Source organism: Sus scrofa, chromosome 6, assembly GCF_054392235.1.
Source record: "Sus scrofa isolate SSC_HxYL_T2T_F1_AM1 chromosome 6, Sscrofa_HxYL_maternal_Yorkshire_Landrace_v2.0, whole genome shotgun sequence".
In the NCBI taxonomy this organism is placed as follows: domain Eukaryota; kingdom Metazoa; phylum Chordata; class Mammalia; order Artiodactyla; family Suidae; genus Sus; species Sus scrofa.
In genome coordinates this window covers 164,845,220-164,866,867 of record NC_139388.1, presented here as the reverse complement: position 1 = coordinate 164,866,867, position 21,648 = coordinate 164,845,220, and the positions used below count along the sequence as shown (strand labels likewise).

The 21,648-nt window shown below is 38.2% G+C and overlaps 2 protein-coding genes across 17 annotated transcripts in view; one reads left to right on the top strand and one right to left on the bottom strand.

Moving 5' to 3' along the window:
• RAB3B (RAB3B, member RAS oncogene family) overlaps positions 1-21,648 on the bottom strand; it is a 580,278-nt gene that overhangs the window by 346,113 nt on the left and 212,517 nt on the right. The gene's annotated exons all lie outside the window — the stretch shown is intronic.
• The window catches only part of OSBPL9 (oxysterol binding protein like 9), a 175,312-nt gene that overhangs the window by 134,936 nt on the left and 18,728 nt on the right, over positions 1-21,648 (top strand). For 9 of the 16 annotated variants that reach the window (XR_014808285.1, XR_014808282.1, XR_002345204.2 and 6 more), the window contains 4 exons: positions 7,186-7,224; positions 11,395-11,485; positions 13,363-13,467; positions 15,733-15,892. Coding sequence is in view for 12 of the 16 variants with exons in the window: in XM_021096663.2 (XP_020952322.2) it covers positions 7,186-7,224; positions 11,395-11,485; positions 13,363-13,467; positions 15,733-15,892 (395 nt within the window). In the remaining 4 variants the exon portion in view is untranslated. The remainder of the gene's footprint in view (positions 1-7,185; positions 7,225-11,394; positions 11,486-13,362; positions 13,468-15,732; positions 15,893-21,648) is intronic. The other 7 variants (XR_014808283.1, XM_084965085.1, XM_084965086.1 and 4 more) reach the window with 1 other exon arrangement.

Below are 21,648 nucleotides of genomic sequence, written 5' to 3'. Positions count from 1 at the left end.
TCACCTCGGCTTTGGGACTTTTCAACTCCCAGGTTGATTCTAATGTGTAGCAAAGTTTGAGAACCACTTGGTTAGTGGGATTTTCAGATGAGCTACGTTAGATGACTTCATTCTTCCTTTGTACCATAGATAGAGACAGCTAGTTTTCTGTTCATAGGGAACTGCAGAGGAAGTGAGAGATTGGAGGAAGGGAGCAGAGTCAGATAATTTGGGAGACCCCTATGTCCTGGGACTTGATCAGTTCTTCTTCAAGATTAAATGGAATAACTCATAAAAACAAGTGAAATTAATTTTAATGTATTTTATTTACCTCAGTATATCCAAAATAATACCGTTTCAACATGTAATCAATATAAACATTCATTAATGAGAATGAATTCCCTGATGGTTCAAGCAGGTTAAGGATCTGGTATTGTCACTGCTGTGGCATAGGTTGAATCCCTGGCCTGGGAACTTCGTGTGCTGCCAGAGTAGGCCTCCCCCCACCCCCCGAAAAGAGAGATTTCATGTCTTTTCTCTCTCTCTCTTTCTCTCTCACTCACTCACTCGCTCTCTCTTAACATTAAATCTTCAGTATCCTGGGTGTGTTTTACACTTTGAGCTAGCCACATTCAGGTGTTCAGTAGCCACATGTAACTAGTGGCTTCCAAACTAGATTTCACAGGTCTAAATTACCCTTTTAGAGCTGAGTTGTCTGACCACAGAGACTTTTAAAGCAGATTGTATATTTAAGTTGTCCTTAGATCCGCACTCTCCCCCTAGAACATTTTTCTGCACAGACTTTTTGTTTACAGCAGTATTAATTTCTCATCAGACCTCTTTTTAAACCGAATTTATTAATATATAATTTACATACCATAAAGTTCACTCATTTAAAGTTTAAACTTTAATGGTTTTTAGTATATTTACACAGTTGTGCAGCCATCACCATAATCTAATCTTAGCACATTTTTATCACCCCAAAAAGAAACACCATGCCTATGAAGGAAGTCATTCCCCATACCTCCTTCCTTCACTTGCCTTTGCCCCTGCCTCTCCAGTCCGTGGAAACTACTAATCTACCTTCTCTCTCTAGATTTGCCTGTTCTAGACATTAAGGGTCATACAGTACGTGGTTTTTTGTGACTGGCTTCTTTCACTTAGCGTAATGTTTTCAAGGTTCATCCATGTTATAGCACGTATAGGACTTAATTCCTTTTTATTGCTGAATAATATTCCTTTCAATGATGTTACATATAAAATGATACCACCTTTTACCAGTTCATCAGTTGATGAACATTTGGATGGTTTCCATTTTTTGACCATAATGCTGCTGTGAGCATTTGCATATTATGTTTTTATGTGGATGCATATCTTCATTTCTCTTAAGTACACACCTAGGAGTGGAATATACTTACTGGATCATATGGTAATTTTGTGTTTAACATTTTGAAAAATTGCTAAACTATCTTTCAAAGCAGTTGAACCATTTTATATTTCCATCGTAATGTATGAGGGTTCTGTTCGCCCCACATCCTCACCAGCATTTGTGATTGTGTTTTCGAGTTTAGTCATCCTAGTGGTGTCTCATTGTGGTTTTTACTTGCATTTCTTCTGGAGGAAAAATGTCTATTCACATTCTTTGCCCATTTTTTTTTAAGTTGTGTTATCTTAGTAGGAGTGGTTTTTATATATTTTTGATATAAGCCTTATCAGATATTTGACTTGCAAATTTTTTCCTTCAAGTGTTGTGGGTTATCTTTTCACTTTCTTGATAGTGTCCAGAGAAACAGGCAAATTTAAAATTTTGATGAAATCTGAATTATCAGTCTTCTATTACTTGTGTCTTTGGTAGCTTTTCCGGGCAATCATTGCCTAATCCTAGGTTACAAGCTTTTATTCCTGTGTTTTCTTTTAAGAGTTTTCTGGCTTTAGCTCTATATTTAAGTCTGTATGATCTTCTTTGAGCTAATCTTTGTAGTGTGAGATCTGGATCCAAGATCATTTTAAAAAATTTTTTTTGCATGTAGATATCCAGTTATCCTAGTGCCATCACATCAAACTCGAATTAGAAATTTTCCTTCATCACATAGTGTATTTTTTATTTTGTGTAATAAGTATGTGTGTAGGTCCATAATTAAGAGAGAGTTCATTAGACTACATTGCCTGGAAAGATGGGGATTGTATTTCATGTACTTTGTTGGTAGGTATGGTTTTAAAATGCTAGAGTCTATAATTCTGGGCAAAGATCTTCCCAAATTATGTTGTGCTGATGTTTTTGTTCACTATCATATTTCCAGATCTCGGTCACATGCTGGTTTGTTCAAAGAAGAGAATGGCCATTGTGTTAAGGAATGAGGGAATTATAACCAGATAAACACATGTTATAATCTAAGTGGGAAGTAGCATTAGACCCTTTCTTTGTTTCAGTAGCATAATTCACATCGAATTCAGTTGAATTCTGGCTTAGTAGAACCTGAGATTTACCGTTAGCTGACCCTGATAAAAGACTATTTGTGGTTTACTTACAAAACAAAAACAGTAAAAGTTTATTAAAAGAAAGATAGGAGGGCAATGGGGAAATGAATGTATGTTAAAATAATAGAACAAAATTCCTAAAGTTCGTGATGGGAATGGATTTGTAGTAAGATGTTTAAAAGTCCGTGGGTTCGTCTAGATTAGACTTTGCCTTAAAAGATAAACCATGACAATAAATAAAAATGATAAACCCTTGGAGTTCCCATTGTGACTCAGCGGTAGTGAACCCAGCTAGTATCCATGAGAAGGCAGGTTCGATCCCCGGCCTCACTCAGTGGGTTAAGGATCCAAAATTGCTGTGAGCTGTGGTGTAGACTGGCAGCTAAAACTCTGATCCAACCCCCTAGCCTGGGAACTTCCATATGCCACAAGTGTGGCCCTTAAAAGCAAAAAGAAAAAGATAAACGCTGACTTAAAATACCTTGTAGATAGCATGTATTTTAATTGAGAACATTTGTGGGGTGGGATTGTCAGATATTTATTTTTTTCTTCCACGTTTATTGAGATATAATTGATAGCACAGTATAAGTTTAAGGTGTATAATTATTTGGCTTACACATCATGAAATGATTATAACAAGAGGCCTAGTGAACATCATTATCTCATGTAGATACAAAATTAAGGAAATAGAAAAAAATTTTTTCCTTGTGATGAGAACTCTTAGAATTGACTCTCTTAGTTTTCATGTATAACATATAGGAGTGTTAATTATATGTATCATGTTGTACATTTTATGCCTGATACTTACTGTCTTAAAACTGGATATTTAAGATTATTTTAAATTATACCAGAAATAGAAGTAGTGGATTTCTTAGGTGATATAATGTACCGTATCAGTAATATATTGCTATAAAACGAGCCAACCCAACTAAATGCCTTAAAATAGCAGTGGTTATTTATTTTCCTCACAAATCTTCAGTTTGGGTAGGCTTTCTCACATGTGGTGGTTGGGTTCCAAGAAAACAAGGTATAAATTTGTGATAATTCCATGGCCTGGTTCAGAAGTCATGTATCGTTACTTCTATGTTTATTGGCAAGGGCAGTCACAAAGTTTCAAGAGTAGGGGTCATGAATGCTACCTCTTGTTGGGGCCACTTTTGGAAAATTTAGTCTACTGCATGTATTTCCTTCCACTTATTGCTGCTTACATATGTCTTTCTAAGAAATTCTGTGGAAAAATCAATTCGATGTTTAGAAATTAATAGAGGAAAGCTGAAAGTAAATTAAAATATCGTCTGAGCAAGACACCTTTTTTTTTTTTTTTTTCTTTCCTTTTTACAGCCTCACCTGCAGCATATGGAAGTTCCTGGGTCAGGGACCCAGGAATCAGAGCTACAGCTGTGGTCTACACCACAGCCACACAACACCAGATGCTTAACCCACTGAATGAGGCCAGGGATTGAACCTGCATCTTCACAGAGACAATGTCAGGTCCTTAACGCACTAAGTCACAGTGGGAACTCCAAAAAACTTGTTAAAATTTCTTTTTCTGGAGTTCCCATCTTGGCTCGGTGATTTAATGAATCTGACTGGTGTCCATGAGGACACGGGTTTGATCCCTGGCCACGATCGGTGGGTTGGGGATCTGGCATTGCATAAGCTGTGGTATAGGTCGCAGATGCAGCTCACATCCCATGGTGCTGTGGTTGTGGCATAGGCTGGCAGCTGTAGCTCTGACTTGACCCCTAGCCTGGAACCTCCATATGCCGTGGGTGTGGCCCTAAAAAGACAAAAGACAAAAAAAGTTTTTTTTCTTTTTCTGTGTAGTTCTCAATAATTTATTTTCAACTATCTCTAATAAAAATTACTGAGGAGTTTCCTTGTGGCAGAGCAAAACCAGTATTGTCATTGCAGTTGGATTGCTGCTGTGGCTCAGGTTCTGTCCCTGGTATGGGAACTTCCACATGCCATGGGTATGGCCATAAAAACAATTACTGAAACTTTGGACATTGTAACTATATAGTTAACACAGTTGTGGAAATCCCAAAGTTAATTATGTAGATATCAAAATACTTTTACTCTCAAGGACGTGGGAAGGATATGCACTGTGGTGACAGTTTGCACGACCACCCCTAGGTTTGGTGATTTGCTTGGAGGACTCACAGGGCACAGCGCGTAGTTGTACTCACAGCTAGAATTTATTAAAGTAAAAGATCCAGAGCAGAATCAGCAAAGGAAAAAGCACATGGGGCAAATTCCAGAGAAAACCAGGCCCAAGCTTCCAAGAGTCTTCCTCCCCTCCGGTCACGCAGGGTGTGCTCTATTCCTCCAACAACAAATTGGGACAATGTGTGCGAAATGTCTACCAGAGAAGCTCATTAGAGACTTGACACCCAAGGTTTTTATCAGGGGGTTGTCCTATAAGCACTCTTTACCTAGCACTTAACCAAGATTCCATATTTTCAGAGGGAAAGCACAGGATCAGCGTAAACCATTTTGTTTGCTTAAACAGTTTTTGGCCCAGTGAGCTGCCCTTAGTATAGTTAGGTGGTGGGAACCCTCCTAAAATCCAAGTTCACAGACACCAGCCGAAGGCCAAGTTTGTAGACAGGTTTGTCTAAGGAAAGCTATTGTAGGCCTGCTTTGTTAATTCTTTAAAGAAAAATTGTCCCCAAATCTTCAGATTGCTCTGGGTGACCCTTAGATTTCAGAGTAAAGAAGGAAGGTTATAAACAAATGAGTAACTGGCCATTAACTTTAAAACCAAGATCAAATGTTGGTTTCTATTAAAACTTGAAAACTTCCTGTTAGTATGGAGTTAAAAATTTAAAACACTAGTTTTAAGTTAAAGATATTGTCTGTGTAATATTAATAGATGGATTATAGTTACAGGAACAAATATGTGTGGTAACTTTCTACCCCCTTCTTCCTTAAGTGCATCTTTAGGGAGGAGAGGCAAGGCAAATAGCATATTAGTTAAGAGCATGAACTCTGGAGCTAGACCATATGTGTTGGAGTCCTGGCTCCCCACCCTCTCTCTGTCTCGCTTTTCTCATCTATCCACTGGAGATAATACTAGTACCTACTTTATACAGTTGTTAGTGGAACAAGGGAATTAACATAGAAGTTACCTTGCTTTATTGCATTTTGCAGATGCTGTTTTTCACAAATTGAAGGTTTGTGATAACCCTGTGTCAAGCAAGTCTATAGACACCACGTTTGCAACAGCATTTGCTTAGTTTGCCTGTCACATTTGGGTAATTCTCAGAGTATTGCAAACATTTTCATTACTATATTATGGTGATCTGTGGTCAGTGATCTCCGATATTACTACTGCAACTCACTGAAGGCTCAGATGATAGCTTTTTTTTTTTTTTTTGTCTTTTTGTCTTTTTAGGGCCGCACCTGCGGCATACAGAGGTTCCTAGGCTCGGGGTCCAATCAGAGCTGTGGCCACCGGCCTACATCACAGCCACAGCAACTCGAGATTCAAGTAGTGTCTTCGACCTACACCACAGCTCACGGCAACACCAGATCCTTAACCCATTGAGTGAGACCAGGGATGGAACCCACATCTTCGTAGATGCTAATTGGGTTCGTTAACCGCTGAGCTGAGACGGGAACTCCATCAGATGATAGCATTTTTTAGCTAAGTATTTTTTGCCTCATTTTTTCCCTTTTTAAAAGTTTTATTGAAGTATGGTTGATTTCAAGCAAGTATTTTTAAATTAAGGTATATAATTTTTTAAGACATAATACTGCTGCATACTTAATACGCTATAGTAGTGTAAAAATAACTTTTATATGCACTGGGAAGCCAAAAATTTGTGAGACTTGCTTTATTACAATATTTCTTTATTTTGGTGGACTGGAAATGAACCACAGTATCTCCAAGGTATTTCTGCCAGGGAAGTTCCCACTGTGGCATAGTGGGTTGAGAATCTAACTGCAGCAGCTCAGGTCGCTGCAGAGGCATGGATTCGATCCCTGGGTGAGCTAGGTGGGTTAAAGGACCCAGCATTGCCACAGCTGTGGCTCAGATTCAGTCCCTGGCGGGGGCGGGGGGGTGGCTTCCATGTGCCACAGGTGTAGCCATTAAAACCAAACCAAACAACAACAAAACAGCCAGGTAGCAAGTGTATCATAAATTTAAAAAAACAAACCAAAAAAGCCCCCCAAAAAACAGCCCCTGTATCACCATTCTGTGGAATAATGATTATGGTTACTGAAACAAAAATCAGATCATCTGTTTAGAAAAGTATTAATACAACTCTGGGGTCAGCAGCGGATTATGGGAAATTGTGTCTATCCTGAGTTTTTAATGGTATGTGATTCTCCTATCTTTAAAGTATGGTATGAGTTTGGGGGTTCTAAGAAGTTGGCATAATTTACTATAAAATTAAACCCAGAAATATTCAGAATCTTTAATCCTGAGTTAATATAATCTGCTTTTAATCACTGGTACTAGTGTGAGTACACAGTTCGCTAGAATGTTTCTACAGAGAATATAATTAAATGCCTGTATAGAAAAATAATTGTCTTGCTGTTGGTTAGAATTATGTTTGGTTAGGAATGAACAAATGAAATTATTATCTTAGTGGAAGCAGGGTAGTAGTTTTCTAACATTGTTACTTACCCAGTAAAATAAGCCTTCTTACTAGGGAAGAAAGCACCAGGGCATTACTAAATGAAGGAATGAAGTTAATATTTTTAACATTTTTCCTTAAGGACCAGTGTAATGCGGAGAAGCACGCAGATGGAATTATAGTAAGTTTAATCTAATCTTTGTTCCCTTTTACTTCTGCAGAGCATTATAACCAGTCATGTCAGGAGAAGCCTGAATTTCTACTCATTTTTCCACACAAATTCTCTTTTTACCTACTTGCTGCTGTTTGTTGTTGACTCTTGCAATTTTCCTTGTGCTCTTAAAGTTGGCCATCTTTCAGCAATCATTTGGAGGGGAAATGTTGATCTTAAAATTTTTCTAAGTATTGGTTCATGTTGAATCACCTTGCATGTATTTATTAACTTCAAGGGTTAATCATGGTATAAAAATGCAGCTTTTATGACTAAATAAGGCATAACTCACAATGCTACATTTCTTGCCAAACTTCTTTCTTTCTGACAAAAATGGAGGGGCACAATATTAAAACATCTTAATCTAATTATATGTTTATAGGTTTTTATTATTTTTATTTTTAGATTTTGTGTATTATGTTAACTGTCATTGCTACTGTGGTATATACTGCTTTTTTGTTGGAACAAATTGCAACATGAATTCTTTTATCTTACAGCCATTTTCTTATTCTTTCCTCCCATTGATTTTTTAACTCTTCCGTTGTATTCAATTTCCCTACCAAAAATAAAAGAAAATTTGGAATTCTCTGGTGGCTCAGTGGGTTAAGGGTCCAGCATTGTCACTGCTGGGGCACGAATTTGATTCTTGGCTGTGTTTATTCAGAAATAAGAGTTTGAAGGTTTGCAGTTTAAGCTACTTTAGTTTTATGGTAACTGAATGGCTTCTGTTCAGACTGTATTTCTGAAGCAGGAAGGCAGCCTCTTTTTTTGTCTTGAGGCTTTACAAATGCCAGCTTATGTAAGATCTGGAAACTCATTTTGTAAATCTTCAAAACCATCTTATGATTGTATGTGAAAGGGTGAGATTTATCTTTATATTTAGTTTAAAATGAAAAAGAAGTTAAATATCTATGTTGTTTACGTATTTCTTTAGGTGACAGAGATTTAAAAATTTTTTTAATTCGAATTAAACACATGGGAATTTTTGTTTCTCTTCACAAGTGTGAGTTCAAAATTTGAGCCATGGCAATTTAATACAATTATGTGATATTAGTATGATGTACTATAATATCTCTTTCTGAGATATCAATTAAGATTGTAAGCATCATGGAAAAAGACTATGCATGTTGTTTAGCATGGTCTATGTTGGTCTATGTTGCCAAAGACCCCAAGGAAAATTAATGATGGCACTTATTTTCATCTCTTCTCCCTCAGAGCGAATCACTTAATTTTAAATATGTGATATAGCAGTTTTTTAAAGCATACCAAAAATGTTTGGTTATTTGCAGTTAAAAAAATAGGAGTTCCCGTCATGGCTCAGTGGTTAACAAATCCGACTAGGAACCGTGAGGTTGTGGGTTCGATCCCTGGCCTTGCTCAGTGGGTTAAGGATCCAGCGTTGCTGTGAGCTGTCGTGTAGGTCGCAGACGCTGCTCGGATCCGGCATTGCTGTGGCTATGGTATAGGCTGGCGGCTATAGCTCCCATTAGACCCCTAGCCTGGGAACCTCCATATGCCTCGTGAGCGGCCCTAGAAAAGGCAAAAAAAAAAAAAAATATATATATATATATATATATAAATTTTATAGTTATAGAAAACCTAAATTGTAGAAAACAAACATATTTGAAACATTTGATCATGTTTTTCGTTAACAGTGTTTGTTTTTTAAAAAGAAAGGCACTATTTGTGGTTCCTAGTAGCCTTAGACCCAGATTGCTAGGACCCACCTTCTGCCACTTGTTAACTGTGACCTTAGGCAAGTTACTTAACCTTTGAGTCTTTGTTTCCTCATCTATAAAGAAAAGTGACTTCTATCTCAGAGGGTTGTTTGTTGTAAGATAGTGAGCACATGGTAATCAATGTTAGCTATACATATATATGTGTGTATAATGTATATATTGTATTGCATGAATTATATTAATGTTACAACAGATTTAGTGTTCAGGATTATAATTTGCACTTCTCAAGCTCTGCACATTCTTTTTCAAAGCAAAGTGTAGAATATTTGACAAATTTTAGGCTAAGCTCGATAGACAGTGAACTATTATGTATATGTAGAGTAGTTACATCTTGTATTTACAATAGCAACAAAAAATATTTGGTACTTTCAGTGTATGTTCAAAAAAAAATCTAAAAGTGTTTTGTGGTATTGACAAGCCTAATCTTAACAGTTCATCTGAAAAAACAAGATTACATTCAAAATATAGAATTCTGGTCCCTTTTTCCAAGGTTATTTTATTTCTCAGTCTCTTTAGTATTTTTCTTGTATAATAGGTGGGGATAAAGAGGTGAGATATTCTTATTTCTGTGGCTCAATGTATTAAATATAATAAGGTGGGATTTTGCCTTTGTAAAGCACTTGGAATCCTTTGGAGAAAATCACTATGTAAAAATAAGGAATTTATTTTAAAAACTGCTCCAGGGCTTGTTGAGACACTTGTTTAGGTATTATGGCCAGACCGATGTCTGAAAATAGAATCATAAAGTAATAACCAGAAAGCCCTTAGAGACCACATCATCCAGACATTTCTTCATTTTATACACTGGGAATGTGGGGCCCAGCAGATTAGAGACTTGCCAAGTCATTAGTAGATCAAGGATTCTAGGAATTAAAACTCTTAGTTTCTGTTTCTGTGCTTTTCTTAATGCTTCAAAACCTTTCCCACTTGACTTTGAGGTTTTTGAGTATTAATTCTTGTTTTCAGAGTTTCTTCTCTATCCTTTATTTTCTTGGAGTAGAATGCTTATGGTAGGTTGACTGTGGTGACAGTCAGAATTCTCAGAGTTCCCATTGTGGCTCAGCAGGTTAAGAACCTGACTGGTTTTCATGAGGATATGGGTTTGACCCCTAGTTGTGCTCAGTGGGTTAAGGATCTGATGTTGCTGCAGGCTGTGGCGTAGGTTGCAGATGCGGCTTAAACCTGGCATGGCTGGCTGTGGTGTAGACCAGCAGTTGCAGCTCTCGTTTGACCCTTAGCCTCAGAACTTCCCTATGCCACAGGTGCAGCCCCCCCCCCAAAAAAAAAGTAATAATCAGAATTCTTATGTTCAAATCACTTAAATTTGATTTAATGAATTTTATGTTTTTTATGCAGAGAGGATTTAAGAAAAAAAATTTAACTTAGGCATTAAATAAGAATGCTATAAAAACGTTCCCATTATCTCAGTTTCTATTGTTACATGCTCTTAAATTTTTACAAGTGCTTTTTGGGGCTCATTCATTAGTAAAGTATTTCTTTTCTAATTCAGTTTGGGTATTTTCTAGCATAAGGTCTACCTAATATGTGTTTGAAGGTTTGTTTTCCAAATCCAGGAAAGCTGAAAAACTTAAATTTTTATTTTCTAGGTTTTATTTAGTATAGCCTTCTAAAAAGTGGATTAAACTTTATTTGGCAAAGATCCTTCTCCAAATTAAAAAAAAAAATCAGTAAGCTGTAGAGTCTTGTTTTTAAAATGCCATCATGCTGGCAAAATAGTTTCCTGAATTGGAATCAGAAAGACCTAGACTTTTTTTTCTCTCTCTCAAATTATAGCTGTATGTTTGAATATTTTTTTCCTTCTAAATCCTCAAAAAGAAAGCATCCTTTCTCACAGCGACCAATTAGAAGACACATCTCTTTTCCTTTAGTGACTGAAACTAGATGCCTAGACAGGGAATACACAGTGATGGAAGGTGGCAGTAGTATGGGATATAAAGATAAGATGATGTAGTGGTGCCTGTATATTAGCTAATCATAGGGTGTAATAGTTATTAATACCAAAGCAGGAGAGAGCATTTTCTATCTTTGATGTTTATGGTGAATTAAAAATTTGAGAGGCCCTGAGTTGAATAAAGAGGTTATTGTTTTGGCTTCCTGAAACCATTGTATAGCTCTTTGCAAATGTTTTCACTTGGCTTTACCTTTCTATATGACAGAGACTCATTCACTTTCCCACCTTACTATGCTTTTTTTAAAATTTTATGAGAATCTCTTAGACTTCTGTATAGGAAAGTTTTATTTACTGCTTGTATTTTGACCAACATGTCTATAGAGCTACCCTCAGGACTTTGCTGTCAGAAACAGGGGCATTTCATACACTTGGGAGGGTCAACGCTTGAAGGATATTTAAAAATAATTATACTGTATTTCTTTATCTCAGAGTACTATTAATCCTGTAGATGCAATATATCAACCTAGTCCCTTGGAACCTGTGATCAGCACAATGCCTTCCCAGACTGTCTTACCTCCAGGTATAGTATAATATTTGGAGAAATGTTTCACAGATTCATTGATGACCCAAAAAGCTTAATTTTTTATGGCAGTTGTAATCTTGAAGGACTCTTTTTTTTTTCTCCCCCAAATAAGTAAAAGGAATCTCACACATAAAATGCAGCCAAAAATAATGAACTGGGGAAAGATGATAATATTTTTGGTGTTGGAGCTTTTTAAGTACAGTTAAAGGGCTTTTGGTTTTCAAAGTGAGATGGGAGACAAACATGGTTAATTGAGATTAGCTGGTAGAATCCCATGATCCAGATTCATGACTACAAAGGAAAACTTAGTTATACCTTAATTTACCTCGAACTACTTGAAACTAATCCTGGAATGTTCTATTTTGGTATATTCTTTATAGCTCTGAATAATACAAATGGTTTCTTCATAGTGAACTTTAAGACACTGAGAAAGAGAAGAATGAAATTTGGGATGCCTACTGATTAAATAGATGGGTATTTTTAAGGATAGGTTAATAAATAGTGTTTGTTTTGTTTTGTTTTGTTTTTAATCAGCAAAGGAGGGCTTAGGGCCAACACTCACTGATTCCTTTTACATTTTTGTTGCATCCACATTTCAGTGTTCTCGATGATGTGATTAAGTCAGAAATTATACTAGAAAAAGCAATTTTTTTTGGAGGGGTGCTATTTTAGGGCCACATCCATGGCATATGGAAGTTCCCAGGCTAGGGGTCGAATCGGAACTGTAGCCGCCAGCCCACATCACGGCAACTTGGAATCCGAGCCATGTCTGCAACCTGCACCACAGCTCATGGCAATGCTGGATCCTTAACCCAATGAGCAAGGCCAGAGATCAAACCCGCTTCCTCATGGATCCTAGTGGAGTTCGTTAACCACTGAGCCACAAAGGGAACTTCAACAGAAAATGTTTTTAAAAAGTACTTACCAGTATGAGACCTTTTTCTGAATTTTTATTCCTTAGGAGAATAAGCTTAATAATCTCTCATGAGACTAAAGAGGAAGTACTGTGCCCCATTTTAGATTTTACATGTGGCTTGGAAACATGCATGATAAACTGCTTGGAAACAGTTTATCATCAGAAGCATTTGCTGATTTTACAGAGCAGTTATACTGAGGTATTGGCATGTCTTGACTAGTCTCTTGATATCTTGCCTCTAGTGTCTTAGTACTAGGTAGCATATCGTTGAGCTCAAAGGGTATAGGAGGTCAGAAAGGAGTAGTGGAACTTGACTTAATGGAATATAATCTCAAAAATTATTATCTTTAGGGAGTTCCCATCGTGGCACAGCAGAAACGAATCTGACTAGGAACCATGAGATTGTGGGTTCAGTCCCTGGCCTCACTCAGTAGGTTAAGGATCTGGTGTTGCCATGAGCTGTGGTGTAGGTCACACTTGTGGCTTGGATCTGGCATTGCTGTGGCTCTGGCGTAGGCCAGTGGCTACAGCTCTGGTTGGACACCTAGCCTGGGAACTTCCATATGCCATGGGTGCGGCATTGGATCTGGCATTGCTGTGGCTCTGGCGTAGGCCAGTGGCTACAGCTCTGGTTGGACACCTAGCCTGGGAACTTCCATATGCCTGGATCTGGCATTGGATCTGGCATTGCTGTGGCTCTGGCGTAGGCCAGTGGCTACAGCTCTGGTTGGACACCTAGCCTGGGATCTGGCATTGCTGTGGCTCTGGCGTAGGCCAGTGGCTACAGCTCTGGTTGGACACCTAGCCTGGGAACTTCCATATGCCATGGGTGCGGCCCTAAAAAGACAAAAAAGACAAAAAAATTATTCTCTTTAGAATTTTGAATCCCACACAGTTGCAGTTAAAGAGTTGTGTTTGACTTTTTCTCTAACTTACTTCACGTGTTCATATCTTCTAGAACCTGCTCAGTTATGTAAATCAGAGCAGCGTCCATCTTCCCTACCAGTTGGACCTGTGTTAGCTACCTTGGGACATCATCAGACTCCAACACCAAATAGTACAGGTACAGACTTGTAAGATTCCTTCCCTTCTTATAACTGCCTGCTAACATTTAAAATTTGGTTTGCTTACTGATGGCAAAAAGATTGAAGAAAGGTTGAATGCTCAAGTTGGAGATACCATAGTCTTACCATTGTAATTACATTCATGAACTGGTTAACTTTGTGATTGAACCAGAAGCTTTAGTTATAGTTAAAATTTAAATGAAATAAAGTATCGCAGAGTTGTCTGTATTTGCTTACCTTCAGATTTATTTTGAGGATCTATATTGGCTTTTTAAAAAAATTTGCTCTTTAGACTTACACGCTTTCTTACTATAAAGCAATCAAACAATACAGAAGTATGAGAACAAAAGCTGTAAGTCTTCTTTGCTCATCTCTGTTGTTTGCATGCATGTATGTACATACATATCTATATTGTATATTTCTGTTGTCATGAGATCATGTGGTTCTGGGACTTTCTGTTTTCATTTAACTAAGAACATTTAGAGAGTTGTCTGTGCTCATGGAGTCTGCAGCATTCTTTTCATAGCTGCTCAAGTAGCTATTACCTGTTTTCCTCCTGATGGACTTTTAGGTTGATTCCAGTATTTTCCTATTGTAAATATCCGTACTTCAGGGAACATCCTTGTACAGTAACTTTTGGCACATACATTTTTTTTTTTTTTTTGTCTTTTTTGTCTTTTTGCCATTTCTTGGGCCACTCCCGTGGCATATGGAGGTTCCCAGGCTAGGGGTCTAATTGGAGCTGTAGCCACCAGCCTACGCTAGAGCCACAGCAACTCAAGATCTGAGCCCTGTCTGGGACCTACACCACAGATCATGGCAACGCCGGATCGTTAACCCACTGAGCAAGGGCAAGGATCGAACCCGCAACCTCATGGTTCCTAGTCAGATTCGTTAACCACTGCGCCACGATGGGAACTCCCACATATGTATTTTTTAAGGATAGATTTATCAGTCATGTTTTGCCAGTTTTATAGGCAAAAAAAAAAAGATCATTTCAATTTGCATTTTCTTGATTTATCAGACTTATGGTTTATATTTTTCTGTTTTTTTTTTCTAATTAACAGGGATGCTAACATTGTTTGCATAGATATTTATTTCTTGTTTTAAAACCAATTTGGTTACCAGTAGAACCAAACTCAAGGGAGCACTTAGTGCTTTCATCCCTGTTACATGTGGAGGCCAAACAAAACCCCTGTGGAGGAGGTGGGAGATAAGCCCCTGCTTTTGCTCTGCAAGTTCTTTCCTGGGAGGGACTTTGCTGTGTAATAATGAAAAGTTACTGTGATTTTTTCGCCCGTTGTGAAATTTACACCAGTAAAAGTGCTGATATTATTGCTTTGGTTTTTAATATTTAACAGCCTGAGCAGATGTTTTCTTAATTTTGAAAGAAAGCAAGCAACGACAGTTCTCATTTGAAGCTTTTGGGAAAATACTGATAAGCAGTTTGAATAATGAGGTTGAAATGTTTGGCTGACTTTTTTCTGTATTTCATTACATGGTGTCATTTTAAAGACGGTATCCGTGTTTTCTTTTTTTTTTGTTGTTGTTGTTGTTATTGTTGCTATCTCTTGGTTCTTGGGCCGCTCCCGCGGCATATGGAGGTTCCCAGGCTAGGGGTTGAATCGGAGCTGTAGCCACCGGCCTACGCCAGAGCCACAGCAACGCGGGATCCGAGCCGTGTCTGCAACCTACACCACAGCTCACGGCAACGCCGGATCGTTAACCCACTGAGCAAGGGCAGGGACCGAACCCGCAACCTCATGGTTCCTAGTCGGATTCGTTAACCGCTGCGCCACGACGGGAACTCCCGTGTTTTCTTTTTTATATAAGGAGGAATTATGTCAGAATTTTGAAACAGCCAAAATGTGTCCATTTGGACAAATCATGTTCATGTGATTTTTGATAGTCTTTCCATTATGTACTGTTGGCTTACTGCTGCATTTTTTAGGTATCTGCATAAGAGCTCTGGCTTCCCATTGGTAGTGGTGTCTGTTATGGGACTTCCACACCCTTAACTTACACACTGTGATTATTAGTGCCATGGGGACATGGCATTTTTTCATTTATTTTAAAAGGCTGTGTCTGAGTGGATGATGTGATTTGCCTTTTTCTTTGTCTAGTTTAAATGTTGGTTTTCTTTACAATTAGTGTAGAGACTTCCACCAACTTAAATATTTCTTCATTTTAGAAAGGTCTGCTTTGACCCCATCTCCCTTTATTACCAACATTGTCCCCTAATTGAAAACTTTTTAACTTCCTAGGCAGTGGACACTCACCACCTAGTAGCAGTCTAACTTCTCCAAGCCATGTCAACTTGTCTCCAAACACAGTTCCAGAGTTCTCTTATTCTAGCAGTGAAGACGAATTCTATGACGCTGATGAATTCCATCAAAGTGGCTCATCCCCAAAGCACTTAATAGAGTAAGTAGGTGAACTACCTATGAATTGGAATGATTCTCCTGATTTTTAAAAATGTAATTTGATTTTGAGACATGACAGCTTATTTATTTATTTATTTAGCTTTTTAGGGCTGCACCCATGGCATATAGAGGTTCCCAGGCTAGGGGGCCAATTGGAGCTCTAGCCACTGGCCTATGCCACAGCCACAGCAATGCTAGATCCGAACTGCATCTGCGACCTACACCACAGCTCATGGCAATGCCAGACTGTCAACCCACTGAGTGAGGCCAGGGATTGAAGCTGCAACCCCATGGTTCCTAGTCAGATTCATTTCCGCTACACCATGACAGGAACTCTACATGACAGCTTATTTTTAATTGGCTTATTGAGCAAAGCTGGTTTTGTGAGAATGTTGATTTCACTCCTGATTTAGTTCAGATGGAATAAGTTAGCATCAGCTGTGATAATATGCCATTATTGTGCTTTGAACTGTCATTTTTTTGGCACCAACATTAAGATAGTGTTAAACCGACTAAACTAAGACGTATTATTCATATAAGAAGAGGTTTCTGTTACTTGTTTTTTGCATTAGAGTTATTTGAATACCTATAATCCGATACTATACTAGGTGGATGAATGATACAGAGGTGAAAAAAGAGCCAGTCCCTCTCCTCGAGGAAGTTACAGTCTGGGGGAAAAATAGATGTTTATAACCCTGTGGGAAATACGCTGCGTAAGAATAAGCACAGAAAGAATGGGGGCCTTTCGAAGTCCTGAGAAGTCGGGGAAGGATTCACAGAGGAGGGAGCGTATGTGACCCTCAGGTGAGATGTGGATGAGCAGAGAGAAGGGCCACGGGAGGGAGGGGAATGGAAATGCTCTTCCCTTGGAGGTTAAACCCCAGTGAGAAAGGCCTGGCGCTTGCTTTCTTTGGGGAGCCCTAGGCTATTGAGTGGCTCTGGCATAAATTGTGGGAAGATGCAAAAGAGGGTGACAAGGACCAGGTCATGAAAGTGTCCTTTTAGTCTTTTATGAATTTTTAATATTTTCTCATAAGTGATGGCAGTTGCTGGTCAGGACTGCAGTTTAGAAAGATAGATACACCTAAATTGTGTAGCAGTGAATGCAGTGGGGCTGCATTACATGTAGGAAGACCAGCCAAAACTGGGTAGAAAATTGAGAAATGTTTATAGCCTGAACTATGGTCACACAGAGGAATAGAGGAAAAAACATCGACTTCAGAAGCAGTAAGTAGGCAGATTTGGGCAGATACTGACAATGAGTTTTCACTCATTAGGAAATATTTGACCTATTGTATTCTGTCAGATCAGAGCTTGATGTGCTCTGTTGTACAGAAAAGGTCTTTACATGAGTAATAAGCAAAATACTTTTTAAAGCCTTACTGGTATATAGGTTGCTATGGTTAGAATTTGGATTCTGGAATCTTAGAATAGGTTCTAAATCTGTATTGCTTTAAAGGTGCATAATCTTGGTCAAGTTATTTAACCCATATAATTCTTGTTTGTAAAATGAGGATGATAATAGTTTAAGCTGATTCAAGATGTCATTGTGGACATTTAAATGAGAATAATGGCAGTCAGTGCTGGCTTTGGTTTCTGATATATAATATATATGCAGTAAATGGTAGCTGTTATAGAAGACAAATTAACATTTATTTGCTTTAGTGTTCTTATATTTGTAGTAGATGCAGTTGGCTTAATTCTTGTTGGGTATTTTTTCCAACTCTTGCCATCTCAGGAGTCAGTGCTCTTCTTACAGCTTGGGGTTTGCCTTGAAAGCTAGCACAAATGTGGAAATGATTAAATGTGAATTTGCAAGCTCAGTACCATCAGCCAAACATAGACCTTGAACCTTGGTTTATTTTAGTAGGAAAAATTGTGGAGGATTCCAGTTCTTTTAAGTGTGTGCATAGGAACTGAGAAATACAGTATCATGTATAATTTTACCGTAACTATTCAGAATTTCAAATTTTGTAAGGAAAATGGCTGTATTAATTCAGGAAATTTTGTTACCTTATGAATCAAATTCAGGTTCTGAATGTGGGAAAAGTAAAATATATGTGACTAGGTGAATACATACTGTTAAGACAGAAGACTTTAGTTAATAAGGAAGAGCGATTTGAACCCACGATTCAAGAAGGCTAGCTTAGCAGGAAGAGTTTGGTTTAGTGTGTTGCTTTCTTAATATTTGTATGTGGGGAAACTATTACAAGACCGTAATTAGCAGTTTGCCAGTAGAAATTTCACTTTAATTTTGAAAAAAAAAATTTAAAATGATAGTAGAGTTAAAAGAAAATAGGCGTTTGGAAGAAAATTGCAAACTAAAGGTTATTATTGAAGTACTTTGAAGTATTTAATCACTGTCTTGAAACAGAATTAAGAGCAGTCGCCTACATTGGACATTAGCTATTATTCAAAACAAAGTACAATTGAATATCAAAATGGATCGTCTGTACTCTAGAAGGATATAACTGTATTCAGCAAAAGCTTGATAATCGGTTAGTCTTATAACATTGACACTGATAGTCACTCTCTGGCCTCAGTTTTAAGGGTTCTTCTGAAATTTTCCTGAAATAGATAAATTTTAAGTGTTACCAGTTGTATCTGTAACAGGTATACAGAGTCAGATATGCAGGCGCATAGACTTTTCTTTCTTCACCTTATAAGCCTCCTTCTCTGTGCTCTCCCAGTACCCATCCCAGAACAAATCCAGAATTTATGAACCTCCTATTTGAAGGAACCCAGAGTTAAATTGTGTCCAGCTAACCAGCTCAGGCTTCCTTTTCTCCCTCAATTTCATCTATCCTTATTTGCCCTAATATAGATTCCCAAACTGGTGGAACTACAGATATTTTATTTGGCCAGCACAGTGTTCATTGACTATTACTATTTTTGTATTTTTAGGGCTGCACCCATGGCATATGGAGGTTCCTAGGGTAGGGGTCGAATTAGAGCAGTAGCCACTGGCCTACACTACAGCCACAGCAATGCAGGATTCGAGCTTGTGTCTGCGACCTACACCACAGCTCACGGCAACGCCTGATCCTTAACACACTGAGCGATGCCAGGGATCGAACCTGCATCCTCATGGATGCTAGTCAGATTTGTTTCTGCTGAGCCAGGACAGGGAACTCCTTTTTTTAAATTTTTTGTCTTTCTAGGGCCACACCTGCAACATGTGGAGGTTTCTAGGCTAGGTGTCCAATCGGAGCTGTAGCCGCCGGCCTATGCCACAGCTACAGCAACACGGGATCTGAGCAGCGACTTTGACCTGCCCATGGCAATGCAGGATCCTTAACCCACTGATCGAGGCTAGAGATTGAACCTGCGTCCTTATGGATGCTAGTCAGGTTCCTTACTGAGCCATCCCGGGAATTCCCCCCACTTTTAAAAATTTTAATGGCACTTTAAATCCCTTCAAATTGATAGGCAGGTTCCCAGCTTCCCTTGTTACCGGCCCCAGAGATCACGGGATTGTATTCCCTGCTTGGCCTCAGTAGGTGTTGATTGAGCTTGTGTGCCACCTGCTGGTCATCTGCTGCTACCACTAGTTTTCTAGCTGTTGAGTCAGGTTTCCGCTGTTTCTCTCCCTGAAGGAAGAGAATTTGAAAGCTTGAGTCCTTTCACTGTTCTGTTTCTAAAGACCTGTAATATGATAGCTTCTGTGTGAACTTCTTGTTATTGGGTTTCACTGATTTGTAAACTGAATGAAAGTACATGTTGAAAAGAAATTGTGCTTTGGAGCCAGACGTGTGTTTGAAATGGCTTCCCTGCTTACTGGTTGTGTGACCTCTGGCCAGTCACTGACCCTCTTGAGCCCCTGAGAATGATGAGAATAGTCAAGCCTACCTTTTAAAGTTCGATTGTTACGGAGCTGAACGTGTACAGTGATCGGCACATACAAGGTCTCGGTAAGATTTTGGATTCTGTTGAGGTAATTAAGTTCAGAGCTTTGCATTTTTTTGGTTTATTTATGATCTTATGATTTAATTTTGTACAGGCGAGCCCATTGCAGATAAACCTTTCCTGTATGAATATCATTTTTGCCAGTATTGCTCTTGTTTTATAACTCTAGTCTTTAAATTCTTTTTCCTGAGGTAAATTATGAGATGAATAAATGAGAACTGATCTCATTTTTTTCCATTTTGAGCTTTATTAAGCATTTCACTTGGCCCAGATATGGTTTCTAACCTGAGTAAGGATGAAAAGCACAGCATAAATTTATCTCTGACCTTCGGAATTGCATTAAAGTTTTTAGATCAATTGATTTAAAAGATTGATTCTATTTTGATGTTGTATCAAAGAGCCACAAAACTCTTTGAAGATAGTTTTTATACAGCTCTTTTATTTAATGATAATTTGATTTCTCTTACCTAGGTCTTTTACTCTTATTTTCCATTGGCTCTCAAAGCTGGGGAGGTAGACATTAGTTAAGTACTTTTGTGATATGTACCACTAAATTATCAAAGGAGCAGTATTTAGTTACCTAAGGAGTTTTGAAAAATAGATCAAAAGAAGGTAACCAGGACAAACTATGTTTAAATTCTAATATTAGATAATATCTAATATGAAATAATATTCTAACATGTATTCTAATATTAGAATGTTCTAACAGAGGCAGAGCACAGAAGATTTTTAGGATAATGAGACTATTCTAGGCGACACTACAGTTGTAGATACTTATCATTATACGTGTATCAAAATCCATGGAATGTACAAAACCAAGAGCGAATCCTGCTGTAAACTATGGACTTTGAATGACATTGGCGTGTCAGTGTAGGTTCATCACTTGTTACACATGTACCTCTCTCGTGCAGGAGATTGGTAGTGGGGAGGTTGTGCATATGGGAATTCTGCACTTTCTGCTCAGTTTTGCTGAGAACCTAAAACTATTTTTTAAAAAATTAAATTAGGAGTTTCTGTCATGGCTCAGCAGGTTAAGAACCCAGCATAGTGTCCATGAGGATACCACTTAGATCCCTGGCCTCGCTCAGTGGGTTAAGGATCCGGCATTGCCACAAGCTTTGGCATCAGTCACAGATGCGGCTCTAGTTCTACCCATAGCCAGGAACTTCTGTATGCCACAGGTGCAGCCATAAATAGAAAAAAAAAAAAAATCAAGTTTATTCTTAAATAAGAAATCAGGAATTCCCATTGTGGCACAGTGGAAATGAATCCAACTAGGAACCATGAGGTTGCGGGTTCGATCCCTGGCCTTGCGTACTAGGTTAAGGATCCGGCATTGCTGTGAGCTGTGGTGTAGTTTGCAGACTCAGCTTGCATCTGGTATTGCTGTGGCTGTGGTGTAGGCCAGCAGCAACATCTCCGATTAGACCCCTAGCCTGGGCACCTCCATAATACCTCATGTGCAGCCCTAAAAAGACTAAGAAAAGAAATCAAAAGGTAAGCAATCAAGGCAAACAATGTTTAATTTAGAATATATAATGTGTTTTGCATCTATAAGTTTATAATAGACTTTTATGTGTGTGCTATTTTATAAATAATATCTCAGTGTGAGAAATTAGGTTTCTGTTTTTACCCTTAATAGGTAAACCGTATGCCTTTGATCATTCTTCTCTTAATGTAAAAATACTAATCCTGGGTAAGTTATGATCTCAGGTATAATGATATAAAGGAGGAAGCTTTCAAAAGACCCTGTTAATCAGCTCATAATATTACTTACCATAAATTTACTTGTGGAAAGTAATATGGTTTTTTATTTTTTAATTTCAGATTCAGTTTTTTAATGACTGGGAA